This window comes from Uranotaenia lowii, chromosome 1 (genome assembly GCF_029784155.1).
Source record: "Uranotaenia lowii strain MFRU-FL chromosome 1, ASM2978415v1, whole genome shotgun sequence".
In the NCBI taxonomy this organism is placed as follows: domain Eukaryota; kingdom Metazoa; phylum Arthropoda; class Insecta; order Diptera; family Culicidae; genus Uranotaenia; species Uranotaenia lowii.
In genome coordinates, this window is record NC_073691.1 from 48,818,105 (window position 1) to 48,845,587 (window position 27,483).

General features: G+C 39.8%; 2 protein-coding genes across 2 annotated transcripts; one reads left to right on the forward strand and one right to left on the reverse strand.

Moving 5' to 3' along the window:
* Positions 1 to 20,143: 20,143 nt before the first annotated feature.
* Positions 20,144 to 21,357, forward strand: LOC129755811 (uncharacterized). The gene is made up of 2 exons (XM_055752473.1): positions 20,144 to 20,558; positions 20,654 to 21,357. Exons 1-2 carry the CDS (start codon positions 20,269 to 20,271, stop codon positions 20,808 to 20,810), a joined length of 447 nt encoding a protein of 148 aa, XP_055608448.1. The 5' UTR covers positions 20,144 to 20,268; the 3' UTR covers positions 20,811 to 21,357.
* On the reverse strand, positions 20,663 to 27,271 carry LOC129755802 (NPC intracellular cholesterol transporter 1 homolog 1b). Its single transcript, XM_055752461.1, has 6 exons — positions 27,132 to 27,271; positions 26,081 to 27,007; positions 25,806 to 26,026; positions 24,214 to 25,745; positions 23,477 to 24,155; positions 20,663 to 21,350 (listed from the first exon to the last, which is right to left on the reverse strand). The coding sequence occupies exons 1-6, from the start codon at positions 27,160 to 27,162 to the stop codon at positions 20,889 to 20,891; spliced, it is 3,852 nt and encodes a 1,283-aa protein (XP_055608436.1). The 5' UTR covers positions 27,163 to 27,271; the 3' UTR covers positions 20,663 to 20,888.
* Positions 27,272 to 27,483: the final 212 nt, after the last annotated feature.

A 27,483-nucleotide genomic window follows, 5' to 3' on the forward strand; every position in this document is an offset into this window, starting at 1 on the left:
TTGAACAGACAGGTTGTTTTTCGGTGCTTCGCTTTTCTGTATCCGGCTTCCGAAAAAAAAACACCAAAACATCAAGCAAGTAGGATAAAAACAAGCTCCAAAGGACAACGGCCAGACGGAATTATTGATTTCGCTGACCACCCAAGGCGCACCAGAGGCAAAAACAAAAACAACGGTAAACGTTCAAGTGGATTCGAACTTCGTTTGGGAAGGAGCGATTTGGGATATTTTGGGGGACGGAATAAATGTATTCAATTTGGATAAGTCTGATTCCCTACCACCTTAAAAAAATTTCACTACGATTACGATAATAAAGGATTTTAATTAAAGGTTAAGTATTTAATTTGCAAAATTTACCAAAGAATCCTGAACTTGCTCGTTACTATATCGCTCATGTGCTACATTTTCTAAACCCTGTTTTAAATTTCCTTTCTAATTAAAATGTTTTTTCGTCGAAATTTCGCGTAATGACAAAATCCTGTTGTAAGTTGACAATAGGTGTATAAAAACGGAAATTTGGAGATTGATGAAAAGTTCAAAAACCAACTACCTCACAAAAATCGACAAAAATAATGTTTGAAACGCACATTGTCACGTCCGCTTCTTCTCCGCTGTTTCTCTCCGCTGCTTCTTCTAGACAATGATACAGTGCGGGACAAATAGGCTTGTGCGGCAATAAGTTTTCTCAAATCATGCTCTTGGCTCATTTTCAACACCTTTCATGCTTCCTAATCTAATCTATCCGTCTATAATTTTCATTACTTTCATTTGCTATTCTTCCTATTCGAATGTATAGTTCACCGAAATGCCATTAATCATTCAATTAAATCAATATTAAATTTCCATACTTATAACAAAATATGATCAATTCATCATTCATATTAATAAATATATGGAATTCCAATGGGGCCACTTCGAATTACTTTTCGTACTTTTGATAGATTTATTGAAAATCGAGATCGTTCCAAAAAAGAATATTTAAAATAATAGAAATAAAAGAAAATTTTAAAAACTGCTGAATACGTTATTCCCATCAATTTAAGTAATGGGTCCTGGAAATAACCCATTATTTAAATTGTTAAATGGTTTTTCTAATACAAAATTTAGATTTATATGGATTGAAGAAGATTATATGGCTATTCTTTATTTGTGTTTTAAAAACGGAATTGAGCAACAAAGTGGAACTGATTTTAACAAATTTAAAAAAAAACTGGAAGTGGGAGTGTACAATTTGGAAAACTTATTTGAAAATGAAAAATAACATGGAGATGAAAATGTTAATTTTCCAACATTTTAAATGGAAATATTTTCAATAATTTTTTTTTTCATTTTAGCATGTAATTTATAAAATTCAACAGCGTTTTTGGTGCTTATGTTTTAATGATTCATTTTGAAATTTTTAGCTTCCTGAACTCGAATATTTTGTTAGATTTTGTTTTTCAAATCTAGTTTTTGTAATATGTTTAGTTTAGAAATGAATCAGATTTGAATGAAATCAATCATTGATAGCTGATAAACCAACAAAACTACATGGATGGCAAAAACTGATTCTGAATTTAGTTACTATCCTCCAAACAACTATATTTTACCTAGGTAGACTGAAAATCGATTTGACTTCTATTTTAAAAATATATTATGTAATAAGGTACAAAATTGTTTTAAAAACTAAATTTTATTCCCGAATTCTACAGAAAAGCTGCAAGTTAACAAAATGAACATTTCAGAAGTCAAATTTTATTTGCGATCTTCGAGGAAGTCGAAATTTTTGATAATGATGTACAGCTTTTTTCAGAAAAGTGCAGAAACTTTTTGAATACAAACTATTTTTAAAGAATATTTAATATCAATAAAAAATTTGTAAAAAAAAACATAACAGATTTTTTAATAATCAAAGTGAAAAGTAATAAAGTAATAGATACTAGGTTTAACTTTTTTTTTTGCTCAATCTGATGATTATCGTGAGAATCAACATAACAAGGTTCGTATTGATGTCTAATCTGTAGACAATTTAGAAATTTACAAAAACTATTCAAATCAGGTGGCTTGATTACTGTCAGGAAAATACATTTTTGGAACTTTTCTACGATTTCATACATCATCGAATTTTTAATTTTGCGATTATACCATATATTTTTACTACTCTTGAATAAGAAAAAATAATAAATTGAGGCTAGTTAGAAATTGTATCATAAATTTTCAAAACAATTATGTAATCATAATTTTTAAGATCGAATTTTCTACTACTTTGTTCAGGTAAATTGTAAAGTTTTTGATTCATCATGAATATGTTTAGCATAAATTGATTTGAAAATTTATGAGTTTATCAGGAATACAGAAATAATAAATTTTGATATATGTAAATATTTGATAATTTAACGGGGCTTCATTTATGTTTTCTATGTTTTAAAGTCAAAATAGGTTGAACGCTTTACAACGCTTCTTTATATCATATCAAAATACTAATGCGTTTCATGAAATATCATTTATTCATGTTAAACGTCGCAAAATTGTTGTTCATAATCCTAACTGTCAGTTCTAGGAGTTTCAGAAGGAAACTTTAGGTGCGTAGGAGATGTAGGACGAAATTATCACCCGTAATGCTGGTCTAGCATCTCCCAGGGTTTACCTTCCCCAAATTTACCCCTCTAAAACCTCCCCACGTTTATGGGTGGATCGTAGAGATCTCGGCATCTTCCGTTTAAATAAACGTGAGTCACTTAAAGCGACTAATATACCCTTCCTTTTCCCTACACAGTCCGCAGGGTTCGGCCAGGGCACCTTCAACATTCTGTGGGGGCAAGTTTTTCAATTTAAGAGATTCTGTAATCTGAGGCAACGAATTGGAAGACTTTGCTTCTTTTGAGAATGAAAGTCAGGAAGTGTAATACCATCTAGGGAAGAAGGTGGTGCAATTCTTAATGACTGCAATTTCATAAAACTGAGAGTTGACAAGTAGCGCCAACCGAAGTTTTAGGCGACTGTTTATGCGAATGCGAATGTGAATCTGTTTATTATCGTGAGAAGTAAGAATCTTTCGCTTAGCTATGATGTGTTAAATTAGAATATGATGAATGAAACTTGAAGTTTATTTTCAAATTCTGAAATTATTAAGTTATACTTCATAAAGAAAACCCTTCCCAAAAATAGTTTTTGAGGGCCAAGATTTAAGTTTCAGTACCTACAAAAGGTTTGTGGAGTAGCAGTTCGAAAAATTCGATTAAATATTAGTTTCAATTTGTGAACCCATAGGGGAGAATACTTGATCCCTGAGGATACTTGATTCCTTAGCTATTTCTCGAAACTGAAATGACTTACAATGATCAAATGTTCAAGTAAAATGTGCTAAGGAGCTAAACAACTATTCTATAAGCTCAAAAAATTTATCAAAACTATTTTTTGAGTTATTGAACTAAGTTTGAAACACTTCATAAAATGCGACTTGAAGATCTTTTTTTATCCCTTTATAATGTTTCTGACATGAAAAATTAAAACAAAAATAAATATTTCAACACATAAATCGTTAGAGTGTAACATGAACTTCATAATACCATATTTTTAAAGCAATGCTAAACTCTCAACATTTTTCAGATAAAGTTTTTTTTAAATATTCATTAAGGGTTCAATTGATCTCTAGAGTTCAAAAAGGTTTTTTTTCTTCTAAATAGATCGTGATCATTGCTAATGACAAGATTACGATCAACTGATATTTATACAATAACTAGCTGATTTACCCGGCCTTGCTCGGGTTCACATTAAATATAAATCAAAATTTATTTGACTTTTCGAAATTTTGAAATTCATCATGTTAACAAATTTGGCCATGTTTGTTTAGCCATGTGGTTTTGTAAGCCTATTTAAAGTTTTGATTTGATTTTTGACAAAGTTTATTGAAAAACTAACAGTTATTAGGTTAGCAGTTATTAGCTAAAATAATTTCCCTTGAGTGCCTATTCATCGAATCACGAACAACATTTAAAACTAAGGTTTCTAAAATGCTCCGATTTTCCAGTTTAATTTTCCAATTTAACGTTCAAAAATGATTTTTTTTTTTCATGGCAAATTTTATCCTGACTTGTTTTGAAAGTCTAAAATACATTCGATGATGTGGTTTGGTGAGAAAAAAAAATTAAAAGTGTTTTCTTCTTGATTTTTACTGAATAATTCCGTGGTTTTTACCAAATTTGCTCGGATATTGCCCGGATTTTGGGTAAAACATTTTGAAAACAACTACGCGGATTGTTCTAGAAAGTTGCCCAGATTTTTTCGGTCCGGACACGTCCGGAAAAATTCTGATAACCTTATCAACTCGTAATTTTTTGGGAAGCCTGAATAGATTTAGTCTTTTTAACAACGTATTTTTTATCTTGTCCATGTGTTTTCTAATGAAAATCCAATAGGCTTGTAAACATTAGTACACGACCTCTTTTGAAGATTATTCCACTTTTTGAAATGAATGATCTGTCGTAGAAAAGTATATTCAAGTTTAATTCGTACTTATGATGAGAATGAGAAGTTGTTTCAGATGTTAAAAGTTTCATTAAAGGCTCTAGCTTTCTCATAATTAGCTGGTAGAATTGAACACATTGATGACCAACAATAACTCAAAATTTATAAATTTACCGATGAAATTAAATTGTATGAAATAACAACTTCGGATTTAAGTACTTAAAAGTTTAATGCGTTGGATTTGGTTTCAACTTTTTCCAGAATATGCACGTTTAATTGTCTAACCTGCCTGTTGAATAAATTCCTAAACAGCAATCAAAGCATTGAGATTGCAGCATTCAACTCACTACCCTTAATTTAGTTTCTTTCCCTATGAGGAATTCGAAAAATATGAAAATGGTTGGTTCCTAAAAGCTGGAACATTAGTTTTTATTTTAAAAAGTTATTTAACTGTAGAAGTCAATTCATAATGAAGGTAAATCATTGTATCCATTCATCACACACTGCATATTCTTGTTGACTCTCAACGCCTCCCAGCGGCGGTTGGGATCACTTTGAAAACCACTATTCTGATCAATATGTTCCTAACAGGCGATTAGTATTTTTTTATTCCAAAAGTTGACTTATTAATTCATCCAAGAACCACGTGCTTGTGCTACGAACATCAGTAGACGAAAAAAAGCCCACCAAAAACTTCGCTATCAAATTTTTAATCATTAGCAGGCTTTAATTTGTTGTCCAGTACACGTGAACTCTCGTAGGGAAGAATGACATCAAAATGTTAAATTCCCAGAAAAAAAAAACGTGAGCTCTGGATGGTCGATTCTTATGCATGGCCCATCATGGTGATGGTGAAAACAAACCCGCCAAAAGAAATAAGACTCTCGAAGCCCCCCCAGCATTTTGAAAACCATTCTTGTCAATAAATACTTAACAGGCTTGTTGTAATTTTCAATATGAAAGTTCATTATTGCATCAGAAAATATCGTACCAAGTACCACGTGCTTTCAGCAGTAGAATGTAAAAAAAAACTCCCGCCAAAATTTCTCCATTCAAATCTTTAAAGCTTAGCAAGCTTCGATGTGCTTTCCAGCACACGTGAACTCAGGACGATCGTTTCTAATTCCCGGCCCATGGTGATGGTGAAAACAACCCCGCCAAAGGGAATAAATTGGTTCTGAAAAATGGGTGCCATGACTTTTGGTTTGTGGGAAAAAAAACGAAAGTTCTATGGGAGGGTCCCTTTTCACAGGTGGGAGGGGCTCGAAACTATTACTAAAACCTTCCCATGGTCCAAACACATAACTGTACCAAATTTCAGGCTGATCGGTTCAGCGGTGTGGATTTGTATAAGGTGCATACAAACATATATAGTCCAACTCATCTTTATATATTAGATTGTCTGGCAAAAAGGGCTAAGAAAGTTGATTTTCTCTTAAATTCAGAAAATAGCGCCTTAAAGTATGCAGTGACTCTAGAGTTGAGACATAATTTTGCAATTTTCTTCATCTGACATTTATAAATTGTGAAATGAGAAAAACATGACCAAAATAGTCATTTGATATTCTTTTTTTAATTTTTTTTTTTGTTTTTCCAAAGACAAGGGCTCCCAGAATGAAGGATCAAGTCTCCCTAAACTTAAAAAAATATCGCAATTTTTTTACTTCCACGAAAATGCTCCTAGTTCATCTACGGGTTTTTATATCGTTCCAACTTTTGAAGCATATAAACTTGAAATTACGCGCTGTCAGAAAATGCAAAAGACGACGAGTTGCTAAAATTTTCCTAAAAGATATAATAAAAATAAGAAAAGAGGATCAAGTATCCCTATTCTCCCCTATAGTGTATTAAAATGAAATGTCTAAGTTTTAGACGTAGGACTAAATTCCGCTGGAGGCAAGTCAGTTTTCTGACATGTTCGTTAAAAGTTATTTTTAAAAACCTTTTAGAACCCGTTTCAACGGTAAATTCATTTCTTGGATTGAAAATTTGGCTGCTCATTTTATAAGAAGCTAAACAAACTTTGAAGTTCACAAAAAGCTCGCTTAAATTATGTAAACAACTTTTAATCAGCTTCAATAAACACTTTTATGCGCAGTACAACAAATTGAAAATAACTATTTTATTCGCTCCTTAATGCTTGAATGCTTGATACAAAGAAGCATATTCATTACAAACTCAAATTTCAATTATTACCTTCTTTTCAAGTCTCGAACCCGAGCTCACCGCTCGAAAATTGATCTACATATATACTTGCTGTACTACTCATACGAATAACGTGAGTAGGTAACGATTTTACTCACTTTACTACTTTACTGTGATGATTTTTTTTTTCAAAATGGCTTTCTAGAACTTATTTTCTATTTCATTTCTGCTTTGAAAGCGTTAACCAATTTTCCCGGAAGTAAATGTCTACTAACCACGATGTCGTATTCCAAGTATTCAAGTGTTTAATAATGCAAATACGGCTTGAGATTCGCAACAAATTGAATCAAGCCTTTAGATCTACTTCAAAGTTGAAATTCAAAACAAATTTAATTTAGCTTTAAAATCAACTCTGGAATACAGTGGGAACACAAAATTATAGAAATTCAAGACGCTGGAATAATGTAAATGAAAATTGAAATTGATTGATAATTTGATTTCTTTAAGTTCAATTCAACGAAAACGCACTACAAATTTTTATCTTTAGAAATGATGTTGTGAAGAAAAACTACAACAGTGATATAGTTAACCTTAAAACATTTGGCTCTATACTGAATGGACCAGGGATGAGCAATCCAAGAGATATGTGCGGCCCGCAAACTTTTTCTCAGTTTAATTTATTTTTAAATTTTTTTTTTACGATATTCTCAATATTAACTATGAGTGTATGGGTAAAAGATACATTCTTCCGAGGCGTCTGTTGCGCATAGCTCAGACTTTTGATCCTTCGTCATGACACAGATGCTCAGACACAGATTTTGCCTTGATTTTTGCCTTTGAAATTGAATGTAGAAATTAATTTGAATGTAGCAAATATGATCCATAAGTGGCTTGTTTGTAATGGAAATCTCACTTGTATTCATCAGTATTTCGTCGATCATCTATCAAAACTAAATTTTTCAGTAAGATTGGCAATTCAGTGGTAGAAAAGTGTGCTTGTTGCCAAATATGAAACCAAACAACCGAAAACTGCCTCCCCCTCGCTCACTACATAGGTACCAAATTTGTGTTCTTCGCTTGTGCACTTACAAACACAGACTTTTTTCTAAATTACCCTGATTTTTATCTGAAACACCTGGCATCCCTGACCTCAACACGGCGCAATAGTCAGTCTGTTGAGTCACAACGTCCGAGCTCAGCGACAGTCCAAAGCACGGTGGATGTTCTCTATGGAGTAGCAAGTTACACATTTGTCAACCGTGACAGAACCTATTTTCGAGTGACGTAGTCCAAAGAAGAAAATTGTATCAAGCGTGTTCGTTACGAGTAAGAGTTATTTTTATTTGTAAACATTCACCCGAAAAAAAACGTGGAGTCTGGTAGAGGAGCAGACCGAGCAATGTTGCTGGAATTATAGATTGAAAGTATCCATCGAAGCAAAAAAAAAAAGTTGAACAACATTTGAAAAACAGGCGAGTTGAGAGGAATGCATCTTGGGAGGACCGCACGAGCAAAAACAGCGTGTTAAGAGGACATCTGTAGAAAATAAAAGACGAGTTGAGAGTACAAAAACAGAGTGTTGAGAGAACAGCTGTAGATAACAAAAGGAGCGGTTAGAGAACAGCCTTAAGAATGTGAGTTGAGAGGACCACATGAACAAAACCAGCTTGTTGAGAGGACAGCTGTAGAAAATAAAAGGAGAGTTTAGAGAACAGCCTTAAGAATGTTTGTTGAGAGGACTGCATGAGCAAAAACAGCGTGTTGAGAGGACAGCTGTAAAAAACGAAAGGCAAGTTGAGAGGACAGCCTTAAGAATGCGTGTTGAGAAGAGCGAATGAGCAAAAAAAGTGTGTTGAGAACACAAGTTGAGAGGATAGCTGTAGAAAATAAAAGGGAGTTGAAAGTGCAGAAACAGCATGTTGAGAGGACAGCTGTAGAAAATAGAAGGAGAGTTGAGAGGACAGCCTTAAGAGTGCGTGTTGAGATATTCGCTTGAGCAAAAACAGCGAGTTGAGAAAACAATTGAAGAATAAGAGGCGAGTTAAGAGAACAGCCTTAGGAATGCGTATTGAGAGAATCACATGAACAATAACAGCGTGTTGAGAAAACAGCTGTAGAAAATGAATGGCTAGTTGAGAAGACAGCCTTAAGAATGCGTGTTGAGAGAACCGATGGAGGAAAAAAAGCGTGTTGAGAGGACAGCTGTATAGAATAAAAGGCGAGTTGAGAGAACAGCCTTAAGAATGCGTATTGAGAACACCATAAGAACAATAACAGCGTGTTGAGAGAACAACTGTAGAAAATAAAAGAAGAGTTGAGAGGACATCCTGAAGAATGGATCCTGGGAGGATCGCACGAGCAAACACAGCGTGTTGAGAGGACAGCTGTAGAAAATATAAGGCGAGTTGAGAGGAGAGCCTTAAAAATGCGTGTTGAGAGGACAGCATGAGCAAAAACAGCGTGTTTAGAAGACAGCTGTAGAAAATAGAAGGCTAGTTGAGAGGACAGCTTTAAGAATACGTGTTTAAAGAACCGCATGAGCAAAAACAGCGTGTTGAGAGAACAGCCGTACAAAAAAAAAGGTAAGTTGAGAGGACTTCCTTAAGAATGCGTGTTGAGAGGACCTCATGAGCAAAAACAGGGTGTTGAAAAGATAGCAGTAGAAAATAGAAGGCTAATTGAGAGGACAGTTTTAAGAATACATGTTTATAGAAGGGCATGAGAAAACAGCGTGTTGAGAGGACAACTGTAGAAGATAAAAGGCGAGTTGAGAGGACAGCCTTTGGAATTCATTTTAAGAGAACCGTATGTACAAAAACAATGTGTTGAGAGGACAGTTGTAGAAAATAGAAGGCTAGTTGAGAGGACAGCTTTGAGAATACGTGTTTATAGAACCGCATGAGCAAAAACAGCGTGTTGAGAGGACAGCTGTAGAAAATAAAAGGCGAGTTGAGAGGAGAGCCTTAAGAATGCGTGTTGAGAGAACCGCATGTACAAAAACACCGTGTTGATAGGAAAGAAGAGTTGAGAGAACAGCCTCATTAATGCATGTTGAAAGAACCGCATGTACAATAACAGCGTGTTGGGAGGAGAGCTGTAGAAAATTAAAGGTGAACTTAGAGCCTTAAGAATGCGTGCTGAGAGAACCGTATGTACAAAAACATAGGGATGAGAGGACAGCTGAAGAACACATACACGAAAACAGCGTGTTGAAAGGACAGCTGAAAAAAATAAAAGGCGAGTTAAGAGAATAGCCTAAAGGATGCGTATTGGGTGAAACGCATGAGCGATGAAAATAGATGACCAAGAAAAGCGTGTTGAGAGGACAGCTGTAGTACCAAAAATCCCATTTAACAGGACAGACTCATAAATGCGTGTTAAAAGGACCGCATGAATAGAAAAACAGCATGTTGAGAAACAGCTGCAGCAGATAAAACGGTAAGTTGATATGAGGAAAAGCGAGTGGGAAGACAGCCTGATTAATGCGAGTTAAGAGGACGGCATGGAAAAAAAACACCACGTTGAAAGAACGTCTGATATAGAAAAGGCAAGGTGTGAAAACAACCTAATGAATGCGTGTTGGGATGACGGCATGAGAAAAATATCACGTGTTAAGAAAACTGGCATAGAATAAGGTAGTTTAGAGGACAGCCTGTAAGTAACCCCTGTAAGTACCCCACGAATAAAACAATTCATTGAAAGGACAGTTATTGTATAAAGGACTCCTGAAACTAGTTAGATAGCAACCGCGACCATTTTTTGTGGTATGTTTTTTTTGTAATCAATCTATTTTAAGATTTCGAGTCAACTTTCTCGATAGCAATTATTTGTAGCCTATTTGGCTTTGTGCCCTATCTTCTTCTGATTACTCCGTGGAATTTACAATTTTGTCATTCGATATCATTATCATGATTGTGATTTTTTCTTCGTGGTTATTATGGGGAGCCCCGATTTCATAGGAAAGTTCATTTTTTACAGAGCCGATTAAAAAAATTTATGAAAACACATGTCAATAGAATTGTTTCATAACCAAAATACTCGAAATTCAGAATTCTTGGGACCTTATCTCAATAAAAAAGCTAAACGCCGAAGATGTTTCAAATAAAAATTGAACTTGACCGATTTATGTATGCCTTAGTTTTCTTTCGCAATCCACTTACAAAGTAGCATCGCCTGACACTAGGGAGCTAACGACCTCAGGACTAAGTTCAAGAAGCTCCAATATTTACTATGCAGCTGATTCCGAAAACAAAACGGTTTAACCGGAAAGAAATCATCGTCTCCTTGCAGATTACAAAGTAAAGAATCTGTTCGAACCCACCAATGGCCGCCATAATTTAGCAAATAATAATCGTCAACCTTCAACCGGAAAGCTCAGCTCGGTGTTGTTCCACTTGCTGGCAGAAAACCTCCGAACGACAAAGTTTCTATTTACAACCTTGATTTTGGCTGCTAGTTTATATTCTCCGATCACGAGGAATGGTTTTGTTCTACGGCCAGGCGTGCGACAAGTCTTCAGCTTTTGGGCTGCCGTGACCTAGGACGAACTTTGGAATTCCTGCTCTTCCCTGCTTCCTTCCCTAGCCGTTCCGGAAAAAGTCGTTTAACGTAATGAAAATTATAAAAATATTCATATCGTGACCCCCTGCGCCATTAGCTGCTTTTCTACCTTCCATCAGCTTCAACCTCTTCCTCTCTTCGCCACGAAAAGATACCGTCACTTTCACCTAGTTTTTATGGCGAAGGCCATCCGGTTCCGGGCCTCTCCGCCTCTCTTTTTCCCACCTCCGCCAATTGGATACAAATTATTTTGCAATTTATAGCCTCCCATTTAGCGAAGCTACCATTAGAGCTCCATTCCCGGTTTCATTTGATATTGTTTTGTATAATATTTCTGATAGTCATCGCCTCCACATTTCTCCTTCCCCCGAACGCCGTTGATCCCCAAGGAATCCCTAAAAAGCACGCCAATCTAATAAAGGACTCTCCCCAAATTTCCCCGGTGCTCCTCCGCTAAACTCCTAAAATTGGGGAGCGCGTTTGTTTTTCGTTGACAGGTTGTTGGTGTTTCTGTTGCTTGCTTGCTTACCCGGAATGAGGATGATGATGACGTTGGTAGAGGAGCCTTTCGATGGAAGATGGATGGATACGAACGGGGGGATAGAGAAATATAAATAGGATAAAAACGGAACGAATGAAACGAACCCCGGGTAAGTTATGAAGGCTCCAAAATTTTGGCGCTTTGAATTTTCGGCAGCGCGGATTGATAGGTTTGTGATTGCGCTAGCATTCTGGACTTCGCGGAAGCCATGGGCGTGCCTCTCTTTGGAGAGCTCGAATTTCGTGAATGCATCGACCGTAAAAGGAATATGAACTTTCGAATCTCCAAATGGCAAATTAGTGTTGATGTACGGATGCAAAATTAGGGTACAGCTTCGTTGACGACGCGAACTCTGCAAGTACCTACTTGAGAATTGCTGCATGCAGAATATCCTTCACGCTGAGTGGCCTGATCACTCGATCTCAAATGTGGAACTGAATTTGCAACATAAGAATTCAAGATTCCGTAAGTAAGTGAAATGGATTGAGCACACGTTTCGGAAAGACGTTACCCAGACAACCATTTGGTGGGTATTTCGAATTTGCAGCACAAATATACGTGCAAATATACGTGTAAACATATCGTATAGAGTTGTTTTTGACATTTCTTACGCACACTTGCTGAGCGTGTACAGATGAGACGGGACAATTAACCTCCAAAACTCTCGGTACAAAAAACGGACAGACGGTCGACAAACATGGTCGTTTTTTAGGTTGATTGTCCCAAAACTAAAAAGTGTTGGTGAAACAACCAGCATAATATCACCAACACTATCAGCGGCAAATAGGACTATATAATGCAGCAAAACCGATATATACGTATGATTTTCGAGGCCATATAGGTACATTAGCACACATATTCTTGATTTGGATTGTATTGAATTACGATTCGCACGATTTGTCATGCGAATCATTTACGATTACCCTGATTTTTTTTTTGAATATACTATGACAATTTACATCATCATATAGATGATTAAGGTTGTAATAAATGAGAGGGTCATTTTTAAAATAATTTTCTTTAAGGTTTCACACAAATGCATCAATTTAAGTGTCCTCTCCAAAAAGCAAAACATTTACTTTTTTGAAACTTTGAATTCTATCATTGCACGTTGTTCTCATATCAAATTAACAGATTTTTGACTTTACTGCGCCGTTAATTAGGGAAACATTCAAAATTCACAATGTTTCCTGCTTTGGTTGGTTTTTTTTTTGTTTTTTTTTTTTTTAAGCTTGTTTCTGTGGACAACTAAACACGCGTTTATAAGCAACAACTTCTGCTCGATTGTATACTCCAAAGGGCGACTTCAACTTGTACACACCTCCCTTACTCCCACGTTCTTAAGATTGGGCCAAACCTGGAGGGCAATGCCCTGGTGTTGCTGCTAAGCTGAAGGCTGTTGGCTTCTTCGGATTGGTAGCAGGTCAGCCGGGTTGGAAGCTTGTGGACCACGGGCTTGTAGGACGTCTGCTGCTTCAACGGGGAGGTTGTGGATCCGATGGGTTCGGGAATCGGAATCGACCAACCAAGTGGCCCTATGATGGAACAACGGATTCATAAGCGGGCATATTCTGGCGATGCTAAAAATGGCGGTTCGGCGGCTTCTCGGCTTACCTGGTGTTTGGCTTTTCACATTAACTGATACTGGGGTCTTAGCTAAGTATAGCGTTTTAGCTTTCCACACGTCTGTGGTTAATACAGAAGTGAGCCAGCACCAGGAAGCCGACTTTGACCGGCCTTGACCCGAGCGGTCAGGTTATTGCTCTCTTCGCGCTCGTCTTTGCGTCGGGGCGTCGCTGTCGTTCGGCTTGGCTACCAACAGCTTCGGCTACTACGGTTGGCCCTCTGATTGTGGAGTGCTGAAGCTTGATGTGTGCGGAGGCTTGTGGCTTGTGGCGCTGTCGGCGCATTGAAGGCTTTTTTGGGGTAAAACTTTGCACATAGTCACAATCACTGCGATATAATGCTGAAACCTACTTCTACTCGCGACAAATCTTAGAAACCTCGATGGAAGTGTTATCTGACGCTTACGAACGGGAAGTCGATGTGCTTCTGAGAGTCCAAACGTCAGGCAGGAAGCCTGTCACTCAAGGTTCAGTCCTTAGACCTACTTATGTAATCATCATCACTTAGCAAAAGCAATGTTAAAAATAGTTTGAAAACTTGAAAACTCATATTGGCCCAAAAATCGATCCCTGAAAAGATCGCCAGATGTGGAACCCACCTAAGCCGATACAAGAACGTCCGTGGTGTATAGGTACTGGAGAGGTCCATTACGATAGCGATAAATAGATAAAGACGAACTCATGACGAGTGCCTTTGCCCGTAGATGTGTCATATAATATGCACTGCGGTTCTCGTATTGAGTTTGACCCACACAACCTCCAACATCAGTTCCGAAACGCAACCGGTAAAACCCGCTTTTTTCCTGCGGCACTTGTGGTCAATTTCAGGACACGACTCTTTATCCTTGACCGTGCACGCCAATAATTGTAAAAAATGGTGTTTCTTTTCGGCGTTAACGGTTTGACCCAGGGCGGGGAAACAGAAAAAATGAGAAAAAATTCGCTCAAATTCCTCAAATGTCAAATTGGCTTGATTAAATCACCCACCAGTGAGTGGGTAACAAATTTTAGTTCTTGAAAATTATCGTTATAAAATTTTTGTTTATGTCTTTTAGAGAGTTTTCCATGGGACATTTCATTTCATTAAATCAAACTGAGCATGCCTTCTACATTAAACAAAAGTTTTGTTGATTTTGTATGGTTCCAGCATGAATTTTTATCTTAAACGATTACAACTCCTTTCGAAAACTGCTCAGTTGTTTATCGAAAAGTAGAAAGATGCTGCAGCAAATTTCTATTTGCCTCACCCAGGGTTTGACAGCTTCAATACACGCCCCGTTTGATTTTCTCAGTATTGGGTGTTTTCACTCGAAATTGCACGTTTGGTGTATTCTATTCTTTGGGGAAAAGGTGAATAAACCGCGAAGAAATTCAATATCTTCCCTGCTACACAAAACCAAAATATAAAAAAGTACTTTCCTTAGGTGAAAATGTCCAATAAATCGATTGGACGTAGTTTCAGAGGCCACACACGCTTACGAACGGAGTTATAGTGCATTTTAAACCCCTATTTCCCCTATATTATGTAAACAATTAAAAAAAAATATTCAGACTTGAATATTTTGAATGGAAATTAACATATATTGTGCAAATTTTTCTGAGGAATCCAACGGAGGTGGTTTGAGCTACCGTACTTACTTACTTACTTAATGATCCCACGCCGATCCTCCGGTGCATAGGGCCGTTGTAAAAGACATCCACTGTTGACGATCCGGAGCCAGCGTTTTCACCTGGTCTCAGTCAACATTCTCGTCGATAGTTCGGATTTCAGCGGCTAATCTTCGCCGCTTCGAGTTTCTGGGTCTGCCTCTTTTTTGATGTCCTTCTGGATTCCAATCTAGCGCCTCTCTGCAAATCTCGTTCTCATCTTTCCGCAGCGTGTGCCCAGTCCATCTCCATTTACGTTCCCGAATCTCGACTTCTAGCGCCCTTTGATGACACCGGCGATGTAGTCCCTCATTCGAGATCCAGTTGCCAGGCCACCAAGCGCGGATGATATTCCTCAGGCAGCGGTTTACAAATACTTGCAGTTCGTATAGAGATCCGGCGTGACCGCCAAGTGTTTCGAAGACTCGCAAACGCAAAACGGGCCTTTCTAATACGGGTTTCGATGTCTTTCCTGGTACCACCATCAGGCACCAGGATATCTCCATTGGCGGCGGCTCTTTCTCCCTCTTCGGCGAGGGAGTTTGTCCAGGCTCTCTTGTGTTTTCTGGCTACCAAGATACTGGAAGCACTCCACTTTCTCAACTTGTTGCCCAGCTACCATGAATCATATCCGATTGTGTTTGGGCGAGCAAAACAATATCGTCAGCCAGGTCAAGGTCGTTCAGTTGCTCCATTGTTAAAGGATTCCTCAGCAATCCTTGGTTCGGTGCACAGTCGATCGATCCAGCCAGAATCTCATCCATTACGATTAGAAAAAGTAGTGGTGATAAGATACATCCTTGTCTCACTCCAGCAGTTACCGGGATTGGCTCGGACAAGACACCGTAGTGCAAGACCTTGCACGAAAATGCCTCGTATTGTGCTTCGATGAGATGGACTAGTTTCTCTGGTACTCCTCTTCGCCTTAGAGCCGCCCAGATGTTATCATGGTTAAGTCGGTCGAAAGCTTTTTCGAACACCAGCAGAAGAGAGTCCTGGAATTCGTTGATTTGTTCCAGTACGATTCGTAGCGTTGTGATGTGGTCCACACATGATCGTCCGGATCGGAATCCAGCTTGTTGCCGTCGGAGTGTAGCTTCGATTTTCTCCTGGATCCTGTTCAGGATCACTTTGCAGAGTACTTTGAGGGTTGTACAGATCAACGTTATGCCTTGTCAGATACAGCACTCTGTCAGGTCTCCTTTCTTCGGGACCTTTACGAGGATACCCTGCATCCAGTCGGCCGGGAATGTTGCAGTATCCAAGATGTCAGCGAAAAGGCGGTGCAACATTTGTACTGACAGGGCAGAGTCGGCTTTCAGCATTTTAGTAGGGATGCAATCGATCCCAGGTGCTTTGTTAGATTTCATGTTTCTGATTGCCACTTCTATTTCAGCCAGCGAGGGCTCTTCCGAGTTGACGCCATTTATGCAGTTTTACTGTTGGCGATTCGAGCTGCGGGTTATGTTGGCCATCGCAATGCGTGGCTCGGAAGAGTTGTTCGAAGTGCTCAGTCCATCGTTTGAGCTGATCTGTTCTATCGGTCAATAACTGACCTGCTCGGTCTTTCAGCGGCATTCTTGCATTAGTCCTTTCACCACTGAGGCGGCGAGAAATGTCATAAAGTAATCGGATATCTCCATTGGTGGCGGCTCTTTCTCTCTCTTCGGCGAGGGAGTTTGTCCAGGCTCTCTTGTCTCCTCTACAAGCTCGTTTAACACGTTCGTCGCCACGCTCATTTTGGTAGTTTTATTAGCCGGGCCCAAAGAAATTTTCTGAGAGAGAAAGCAGAGAGGGAGAACTCCCGTATTTAAAACATGTGGCGAAGCTGAGCGGTAAACTCAAGTAACAGAGCGTCACACGCTTTTTGATGTGACGGGTCCCCCCAGGAAATACACCCGTCACCCGAATATGGGTGCCGTGGCGACGAACGTGCTAACTGCCCTTTCCAGCTCCACATATCGTAAGCGGGAGGCTGCTTTGGCTGACCCGGTACATGCCTGCTCAATTCCGACTTTCGCCTTTCTCCGATCATCGACCATTCTCCAAGTTTCATCCGACATCTATTCACTTCTTCTTTCACAAACTTTACCGAGAGTACCATGGCTCGTCGTGATAAAGGCATTCTTGATTCCACACCACTGTTCTTCGACTGTTCCGTCTGTCGGCAATTCCGAGGCTCGGGACTCTAGCTGTTCAACGTATACCCTTTTCACCTCTGGATTCTCCAACCGGCGGACGTCGTATCGACAACCGACTTTCTCCTCGCGTCGTAGGACACGCGCAACTCTCAGTCGTATCTCGCCAAGGACGAGGTGATGGTCAGATGCAATTTCTGCGCTTCGTTTGTTGCGGACATCAAGAAGGCTCCTTCTCCATTTTCGGCTGATGCAGATGTGGTCAATTTGGTTTTCTGTTCGACCATCTCGGGAGCGCCTATTGGATGGCAGTATTGGTGCCTTCGGTCGTCGAACATCCGCTCCTTGCATCCGAGCTCTTGCTCTTCCTCATTTCCAGGTTCTTGTGCCCTCGGCAGTATCGTCAACGCATCGCAGCCATCCCTACTGCTACTGTTCTCTGCCTGGATGGTTAGAACACTAGTTGAAAGGCTAGTGTTTTCTGTTTCACTTTGTACCATATTGACTGCACTGTTTACACACTCTATCTGCGCTAGTAGCGTATCTACTAGCGAGCACATGACCCTAGGCGTTCTGCGTGGCTAAATCACCGTGATTCCTCAATTCAACAACTGCCCTCTGACAGACCTCGATGTTCAACGCCGGCGACATTCCGTTCCGAATTTACATATATGGTGTCCCTGAAGGTGTCCTTTTGAACAAGGGCTTTCAACTTGACAACCCTAGCTCTTCTAGAGCATGGGGGCATGGGGCTAGATTCGTAACATGGTGCGAAGCCAAATCATATTTAGATGATAAATACAACTCAATATGTTTATTCATCTTCATTTAATTGGATTAAAAAACCAGATATTTAAGACTAATCTACTGTTTTGATAATCATAATGATATCTTTACAAATAGGTTACTAATGATATTTTAACTTATCAAACAAAATAATATGGTTCGATTTAGTTGGGCACCATTTATTATTAAAGCGGATCGTGTTCAAAGCCACAAAATAAAAAGTATTTTTTTGCTAAATTTGTTCATATTGGCAACACCCAAATTTCTCGTTCATTGCCGTGTACTTACGGCTCGCCTTTCACAATCCGCAGTATGCCTACGTTGAATGATGACCTTCTTTTTTCGGGAGTTTACAAGGCGACTTAATCCCTCGTTTCAAAAAGTAACAAATTTGCAACAATTAATGTATGGAAAAAGTGAAAAATCGTATTTTATTTTATTTTTTTTTCTTGATGTACTCATCATTTCCAACTGTTGAAAATGAATTTAAAGGAAAAATAAAAAATCATGAAATGGAGGGCGTCGCAGCCCGGAGAAGCCCGAAGAAGCCGTCGTCGAGAGGATCGGAACCTATTAGGTTAGGTCTGTTTGGTTTCTTTCAGACATAGGCAGTGCCATTGCGCTGGGAGGACAATGCCAGCGATGAGAAAGCTTTTTAGTGCCGGCCCGGCATAGAATTTTATGCCGATAATTCCAATTCCAAGGAAAATCATCATTAGAGTAGAGTCTTATTTGTGGGTGTAGGAACGAGTTCAAAGAGTTATATAAAAATGAAACGAGGGGGAGGGATCTTCAAAAAAAAAATTAAAAAAATACACTCAATCTTAAAACGTATCAACTTCTATGTGAAGAGTATTAACATAAGTTACTATACCTAAAATTGGACTTGAAGCATGGCTAACTTGGCCTCCGTCCTAGCCTATTCTGGGTTTCTGACATAGACCCCAAGAGCCGATGACTCTATATCTTACTCTGACCAGGGTTGATTGGATAAGCGGCCGAACCCTTATATCTTTTTAAAGCATGGATTATTTTAAATCTGGACGCATTAAAACGGGTCTATCTCGGGGCTATGTAAACGATATAAAAATGTTTTGTACTCAAAATGTAGGTTATATTGCTTTTTAAAGGAAATTTTTTTTAATAAATTTCCGAGGTGATTTTGATGAAATTTCGAACTTTTCGTCGAAAACCACTCATCATAGTTTGGACACCCTGTTCGCTGACCTCAGCGGCCGTTTTCTTCCACCATCTCTTCATCTCTGTGGCATCCCGAGTCATCCTACAATTCTTCTTCACTTTCTGCTTGACAATTGCCCAATATTTTTCGAAAGGACGGAATTGAGGGCATTTGGCACTTCTCCTAGTACATCTTGTAGTCCATGGTCTTATTTGTCACAAAACCGGGGTTTTTCGTCCGCAGCTGCAAATACCTTGCCAGATCAAACCAATTCGCGAATTTTGAACCCGACCACGTCGGGTTTTTAACGTGAGTGTCCTAAATTAATTTTTTGTCTCGCGACTTCCATCACGTGGAACTTATTCAAAACGAATCGTAATGAAATATTCTGCACTGATAGAAGAATCATTCCAAAACAAAGTACTGTCAAAACATTCCAGATTCGACAAGTGCGTACAGAATTCAGGTGATCCATGCTTTTTTTTTGCAATTCATTTATTTGAAACGGCTCGTTACCTTACAGTTTTAATGAGCCAAAACCTGTTTTTTTGTTTTTTTAACATGGGTTTCATATGTCTACTTTACAATATTGTTGAGAAGAAAAATAGAAAAAGGATTATAGATGAAGATCGATAGCTTTCAGAAAAAGACATATTTCGTACATATAGTCAAGGTCCATCGCAGCTAACACATCTCTCACTGGAACATCAGGTTATTTCCCTCGGGCCCGAAGGGAATCTTCTAAATTCGCTCTGGCGACAGAATGGACCTCACACGATCAAACAATATGATCGATGTCTTGGTAATCCATGCTTTTATCTTCAGTAAAAATTACATGACTTTCTTTAATATTTTATATCATAAAATATTGTTCACAAGAAATGTTGAGCAACAGACCTCCGTTGCCCCTCCCACCTGAACGCCGCCATTGACCGCCAACTGATTGCCAGCAGCGAGCGAGCGGATGTGGATGTGCGCGCGAAGCTTTAAAAGGGTTCACAAATCCCCGGGCGCTGCTTTCCAACTATATACAATGGAGAGGTGCCTTGCCTGGGTGGCCTACGGTAGGTCAGCCAACTTTTTAGTCACCTGGTGCAGTTTGTCTTAGGCAGTTGCCTCCGCGGACTATGGTTGGGTTTATCATTTAGTGTTTGCTAAAGCTCCAAGGATTTAAGCAGGCGTTGAGCCTAGTTGTGCGAGATGACATCCTCGGCCGCGGGAGATGCTCCGAAAACGTGTCCGGCGATTTCGTTCGCCTTCCAGAAGGAAATCATCAATCGGCAGAATGCACACATCCGGATGACCGACAACTTTATGCCAAATGTGAAGAGGGCTCCGATTGCGGTTAAATTTTGGTCTAAGTACGATTCGGCCAGCGTCGAGGCGAAAAGCTCGCTAGCCAACTTCGACAAATACTTCCGGCTGTTGGAGAAATCCTACCAGGAGGGCCCGAAGGAGAAACACTGCGAACCCAAGACGGAGAATCAAGCGTAAGTTTTTTTATGGGGAGGGGGGGGGGGGGTGAATACAGTTGTGGTGTTTCAGACTGATTTCAACAGAGTGTCCTTCTAAATTAATTTGACAGCTACGGTTGGCACACGGACGCCGTTTTTCCGGATTCGCACCTGTTGTACAAACCGAGGAAAAAGGTGGAAATAACCATCATTGGGGAGAAAATACAGGCGGAAAAAATAACCGAAAGGCCAAGGTTTACCGGTATTCCGTTCAAATTGCCCAGCTGAGGAGCGGAGTATTTAATTCAAATGACAGTCAGTCTGATTGGTTTAGCTAAATAAATTAAACGTTAACGATAACAATAACTATCTTTCGCGCTTTCCTTCGATGACGTCTTCTGCTCCTGCTTTAATCGGAACGGCTTCCAAACTTTCTTCAGTAGTTTTTCCAACGTTTCGTTTCGTCCCGTTCAAGGTTCCCTCAATGTCTCCGTTTGAAACTGACACTATCAGGACTTCCCGGTCCTCTTTCTTCCGCTGAGAAGAAACTGGACCAATATAACTCAAAAACACCGGAAGTAGCACCAGTCCATGAACGGCACCGATCAGCACGATTCCAAGGTACATCCGGAAGTAGAAAATCTGAAAAATCTGCGATTTGGCAAACGCCAACACAACAATTCCAGCGAACTTGGTCAGTGTTATGCCGGAAAATACACTACTTCCGGTTTTTGTCAGCGACTGTTGGGAACGCTCGATCTTCGAACCAGCTTCATTTTTGTACGATCGAACCGTGTGAGAGACGAATTCGACACCGATACCGACACTCTGTAAATGAAAAAGGGGGAAAAAATAATCAATAATACATTAAAATGTACATTAAATTTTTCTCATTGGAAAATCATCTATTCAATCAAAATTCGTAAGTCTTATGAATCCTAAAATTCCAATCTAATGTCTGAATTTGAAACCTGAAACTGAAATCTGAATCTGAAATCTGAATCTTTTTTTAAACTGTGACCCAAAGATGGGTCTTGACTCAAACATTCAGTCAGCGAAACTTTTTTTTGTAGAGAAATGAATCCAACTTAGATGAAATTTCAGGGACTAGATAAGAGCATCATTTCTCATCATAACTGACAACCCGTGCAGTATATGAGAAGGCAATGCAAATCTTGCCGTGCCTAAAATATCCAAATTTGAGTCCAACTACCGTAAGATGAAAAGATGGGAATAGAAATAGACCAAGAAAAATGATTATGATCACATGGGAGAACTATTCCCTTCATTCCGATAGACATCGACACTCAACCAGTATAATATTCATACGCCAGGTTGGTCTCCTGTAGTAGAATGTTAATACATGGGCCCCGGAGAGGCGCAAGATGTGGGTTCAAGTCTCACCGGGAGACAAGGCGAATTTTTTTCGCATGTTTTTCAACATCGATTTTCTCTTATCTAGTCCCTGAAATTTCATCTAAGTTGGATTCATTTCTCTACAAAAAAAAAATCTGAATCTGAAATCTGAATCTGAAATCTGAATCTGAAATCTGAAATCTGAATTTGAAATCTGAATCTGAAATCTGAATCTGATATCTGAATCTGAAATCTGAATCTGAAATCTGAATCTGAAATCTGAAATCTGAATTTGAAATCTGAATCTGAAATCTGAATCTGATATCTGAATCTGAAATCTGAATCTGAAATCTGAATCTGAAATCTGAATCTGAAATCTGAATCTGAAATCTGAATCTGAAATCTGAATCTGAAATCTGAATCTGAAATCTGAATCTGAAATCTGAATCTGAAATCTGAATCTGAAATCTGAATCTGAAATCTGAATCTGAAATCTGAATCTGAAATCTGAATCTGAAATCTGAATCTGAAATCTGAATCTGAAATCTGAATCTGAAATCTGAATCTGAAATCTGAAATCTGAATCTGAAATCTGAATCTGAAATCTGAATCTGAAATCTGAATCTGAAATCTGAATCTGAAATCTGAATCTGAAATCTGAATCTGAAATCTGAATCTGAAATCTGAATCTGAAATCTGAATCTGAAATCTGAATCTGAAATCTGAATCTGAAATCTGAATCTGAAATCTGAATCTGAAATCTGAATCTGAAATCTGAATCTGAAATCTGAATCTGAAATCTGAATCTGAAATCTGAATCTGAAATCTGAATCTGAAATCTGAATCTGAAATCTGAATCTGAAATCTGAATCTGAAATCTGAATCTGAAATCTGAATCTGAAATCTGAATCTGAAATCTGAATCTGAAATCTGAATCTGAAATCTGAATCTGAAATCTGAATCTGAAATCTGAATCTGAAATCTGAATCTGAAATCTGAAATCTGAAATCTGAATCTGAAATTTGAATCTGAAATCTGAACCTGAAACTGAATCTGAAATCTGAACCTGAAACTGAATCTGAAATCTGAATCTGAAATCTGAATTTGAAATCTGAATCTGAAATCTGAATCTGAAATTTGAATCTGAAATCTGAACCTGAAACTGAATCTGAAATCTGAATCTGAAATCTGAATCTGAAATCTGAATCTGAAATCTGAATCTGAAATCTGAATCTGAAATCTGAATCTGAAATCTGAATCTGAAATCTGAATCTGAAATCTGAATCTGAAATCTGAATCTGAAATCTGAATCTGAAATCTGAATCTGAAATCTGAATCTGAAATCTGAATCTGAAATCTGAATCTGAAATCTGAATCTGAAATCTGAATCTGAAATCTGAATCTGAAATCTGAATCTGAAATCTGAATCTGAAATCTGAATCTGAATCTGAAATCTGAAAATCCCCTTTAATCCCTTAGAGTTGACTTATTGAGCTTAAAATCAGCTTTGCCTTGTAACGATTTTGTTTAATACTTAATAATCAATTCAAAAAAAAAATAAAATTCACCTCAAATACCAAAAATTTGCTTCTACTTACCATCACTAAGTTCACCAACGAGACAGCATTCAACGTAATTCCCCACAGCCACATGAATCCTCCCATATTGAGCAGAATTAGGAACACCATCAGCAGTACGATTGCCGAGAACACCACATCCAGTCCAGTTACGAGGAATGTGACCACAAACACCGCAGCTAGCGATAAGCCTAGGGACAGGAGGGTGTCGGCCCAAATAGTCAGGTACTGTTCGTAGTACACATAGAACACGCTATAAGGGAAGATTTCCAACCCGGACCCAGAGCTATCCAACATCTCCTGGATATCACTGGAGACACGCCTGGCCCAATCGAGAGCTTCGTAGAAGTCCCTCGATGTTACCACGGTTGTGTGATAGGTCATAAAGTAGGAATCGTGAACATTCAGATGCCCACTTGAGTCGGTAACGTAGTTCAGAGCATTTAGATAAGCTGCTCTACCCGCTTTGGCACAAGTATCGTTGGGGATATCCGACAGGAACCATTCGAAGTAACGCTCGAACTGGCTTACCGTCGGACGAATTCCGGTCTCGTCGAACTCCTTAGGACACGGTAGACAGGAGAAATCGTTACTCTGGCAGAAAGAACCGGAATCCCACGTGTACTTGCAACAGGTTTCGATGTTCAGCCAGTCGATGTAGTCATCCAGCCAGGAGGAGGCCGGCCGAGCGATGCGGGTTCTAAAAATGAGATTCTTTTTAAAGGGGGTTTCAATGGTGAGAAAAATGGGGAACTTACACCTCCGGATACAGCGACGCCAGGTAGAGTTTAGTTGAGACCGAGTTATCGTTGCAGAGAACTCCTCCACAGATGATGTTCTGATCCGGTACATGTGAGTAGTTCAAACCAGGTTTGAGCACGAAATACACAGGTGGTCCCATCCACAGAAGCTCAGCCATGTACTCGAAATATTTGACCAAGTGGGAGTCCTTAGGCATGGACAGCTGTTGATCAAGTCCGGGTTCGATATTCGGTACTACCATCAAGGATAGAGAAGAGATCACTATGAAAACGACCAATACAGTTGCCCGAACGGATCGCTTCATCAGAAACGGGGCATAGTATCGACCGAACAGGTACTCCAAAAAGCCCACATTTTCTCGTTTATCGAGCTTAGAGCTACTTTTGACGCAACAGAACAAATCCAACCTTCCGCTGGAAGCTCGTTGCTCGTCTAAAGCCATCAGCGCTACGAATGCCGTGATCTGTAACAAGAAGTCTACCAGCAAAGCTACCGTAGCATACCATGCGAACGTATTGACGGCAGGCATGGGCGAAAGACCTCCGATTGCAAAGCAACAACATTCACTTGCTGAAGTGAGTAGAATCGAGGGACCGATCTGGCCCAAGGCCTTGCCGATAGCTTCGGCCGTTTTCGGCGTTTCAACCCTGTCAATCCGCTGAAACGCATGCACTAACATGAAAATGTTGTCTACACCTACGGCTAGAACTAAAAATGGGATAACCTCAATCGTTAACATCGTTGTTGCCAACTGAAGATATCCAAAGAATCCAAGACTACACGCAACAGAAATCAGCACTATCGCAATTCCACCAACTGCCAAAATGATCTTCGACTCGTGGAAGAAAGTTTGGAAACCTCTGATCTTCCCCAGTGAAAATGTTATGTATACAAACATCACTACGTAGCTAATAATAACGGTGTACAATTCTGCCTCGGACATGGCGTCGATTCCGTCCTCGATAGATCTCTCCGAGGTATAGGCAATATCCAGCAAAGGATTGTCGTAGTTCTTGATGAAGTCGATAAACTTCTTCTCCCACTCCATCATTGGAGCCAGCTCATCTTTTTCGACCTTGTTGTTGATCAAAACCGTAATGATAACAGCCGTTGCCAACCGAAAGTTAGGACTCTCACCCTGCTTCGGCTTAGGAAATCCTCCAACAGCAATTCCGGGCTCAACCGGTCCTCCGTATGGAGCAAAGCAATCAGGTAAGTACGCATTTCGGGTACAATCGTTGATCGTGTTTAGGTAGTTCACCTCAAAACCTTCGGCGTCCGAGAAAGTGGTGTTGAACTTAATCAAACTATTTTTGAAATACCCAAACACGGACTGAATTGTGCACTGGCTCAGTTCCGTTTTTTGTCCGGGTGCCGTCATCGGAGAGTAGCAGATCTTTTCCAGGCCGGTTCCATCCTCTTGACCGAGTTGTTCTATTTGATCTTGGAGCGCGAAAACTTCCAGCAGAAATTCTTTGTCGAAGGCCGGTCCAAACGTGACGTCACCTGTAACTGTTGGATGGATGATCTAGAGGAGAAAAAATACTGAAGTAATTTCAAAAGTTGCTTCGAGGTCAAAAATTCTCACCTCCGGCTTCGGATCCTTCGGTTTGATGAAAAGCTGCGTTGTCCGGAAGAACGGTGCAAAGCGAGAATCGAAATAATCCTTCTCGATACGGGATCGGCTCTCCGGGGCAGCCCAAAGTTCAACTGGATCGGTAGTTATCTCCAGTTGCAGAATGCCATAGCAAAGACCCCCAATAATCCATGAACAAATCGCCAAGATCAATACCGGATGAGCGGCACAAACTGCAAGAAATTACTTCAATGATGACACCTCAACATACAATCCACGGTACTTACAGGTTCCCCATTTGGTGAAGAACTTCGTGAGAGCCACACTAACACATGGGAACCCTCCAAAAAATCGGTGAAATTCAAACTCTTTCCCCTGCGAACAGCTCATGAACCTGGTGGTGATCACTACAGCCAGACCATAGCCGCCGACAACCATCGCAACTACAAAAGTGACCCCATTAAGATCTCCAACCATGAACCCGGGATCATCCGGTTGTGGTGGCTCCGATACCGGACAACTGTCGAAACAGTCCACACAGGAACAGCTATTCGCGTCTTCATATGCTTCATTACAACCTAGCACTTCACGATCGTAGCGAATCTCCGGATCGTCCGGATACTGATACTCAATTTTGAAAGGCACATAATCATTCGTGTCCGCATCACCCATGTACTCGAACCACCTCTCGGCCGTACACCGAGTAGATTCCCATCCCCCACAGGCCATATCCATGGCAAACTTCCCACTAGACGGTATCACTACTCCCTTGCACGAATTATAAACCCCTTCCACCAGATCCCACCCTATCCGGTAGTCTACCTTCTCCACGTAAGTATTCCCCGAGTCAGTGTAGGCCGTCAGAAATCGGCTTTGATCGGGACTGCACGCCATGTTGCAGATGCTGAACAACATGTTTCTGGTACAGGTTTCACAGCGTCCGAAAATGCCTTCTCCATTCTTGAAGCCACTATCTAACTGAATTAGCTGAGAATGGTCACAACACAGGGGCGCAGATTCATCTTCGAACATAAATCCACACCGTCTCCTCATGATTTCTTTCGCTGCCTCAGAGGTCAAGGGCTGCGCCGTTTGGTTCGTTGGACAGTTTTGAGCGTGCAAACCAGATTGGCGACAAACGCCGTACATGACGCAGTGGTGCTCATCTTCCGCAATAACCCCCGCTATCGTGTACCCCACCAAAACGATCGCCACTGTAATAGTTTAAAGTTCAATTTCAACTTCCTGCCAACACCTTGATAAAAGTTAAGCAGCGTGTGACCATTTGATAATCTCAATTACCAGCTGTCGCTACCTTACTTAACTCAATATACATACCACTCACAAGTTGAAATTTCCCACCACTCATGGTCACAAACGGTTTCTCTCCAAAATCCAGCCAGGTCCCGAACTTCTAGACAGATTCTCAAACGTCCACCTCTGCCAATCGCTGGCAGTAAACTACGGGGTAGCTCAACGGCTAAGCCACTGAATAAGTCCATTATTGGCATCTGTGGTAAGCGACAACCTCATTCATTCGGCTTACTTGAGCAGCCGGTCTCTCTCGCTATCTACCGATAAGATTAAACATTTCCGAACGTAATCAGCGAATAGCCAGCCGTATTGGTGGGTCATCGCGCAGTAAAACTTTGAGCTCCCAATAAAAATATATGTAGCTATCTCCGAAGAA

What these genes read in the sequence shown, in the direction of transcription:
- LOC129755811 (XM_055752473.1), top strand. Translation starts at nt 20,269, where the DNA reads ATGACATCCTCGGCCGCGGGAGATGCTCCGAAAACGTGTCCGGCGATT. An exon ending in CCCAAGACGGAGAATCAAGC is followed by an intron (nt 20,559 to 20,653) that starts GTAAGTTTTTTT and finishes TTAATTTGACAG; the next exon opens with CTACGGTTGGCACACGGACG.
- LOC129755802 (XM_055752461.1), bottom strand. Translation starts at nt 27,162, where the DNA reads ATGAGTGGTGGGAAATTTCAACTTGTGAGTG. An exon ending in GCGTCGCTGTATCCGGAGGT is followed by an intron (nt 24,156 to 24,213) that starts GTAAGTTCCCCA and finishes TCTCATTTTTAG; the next exon opens with AACCCGCATCGCTCGGCCGG. An exon ending in CGTTGGTGAACTTAGTGATG is followed by an intron (nt 21,351 to 23,476) that starts GTAAGTAGAAGC and finishes TTTCATTTACAG; the next exon opens with AGTGTCGGTATCGGTGTCGA.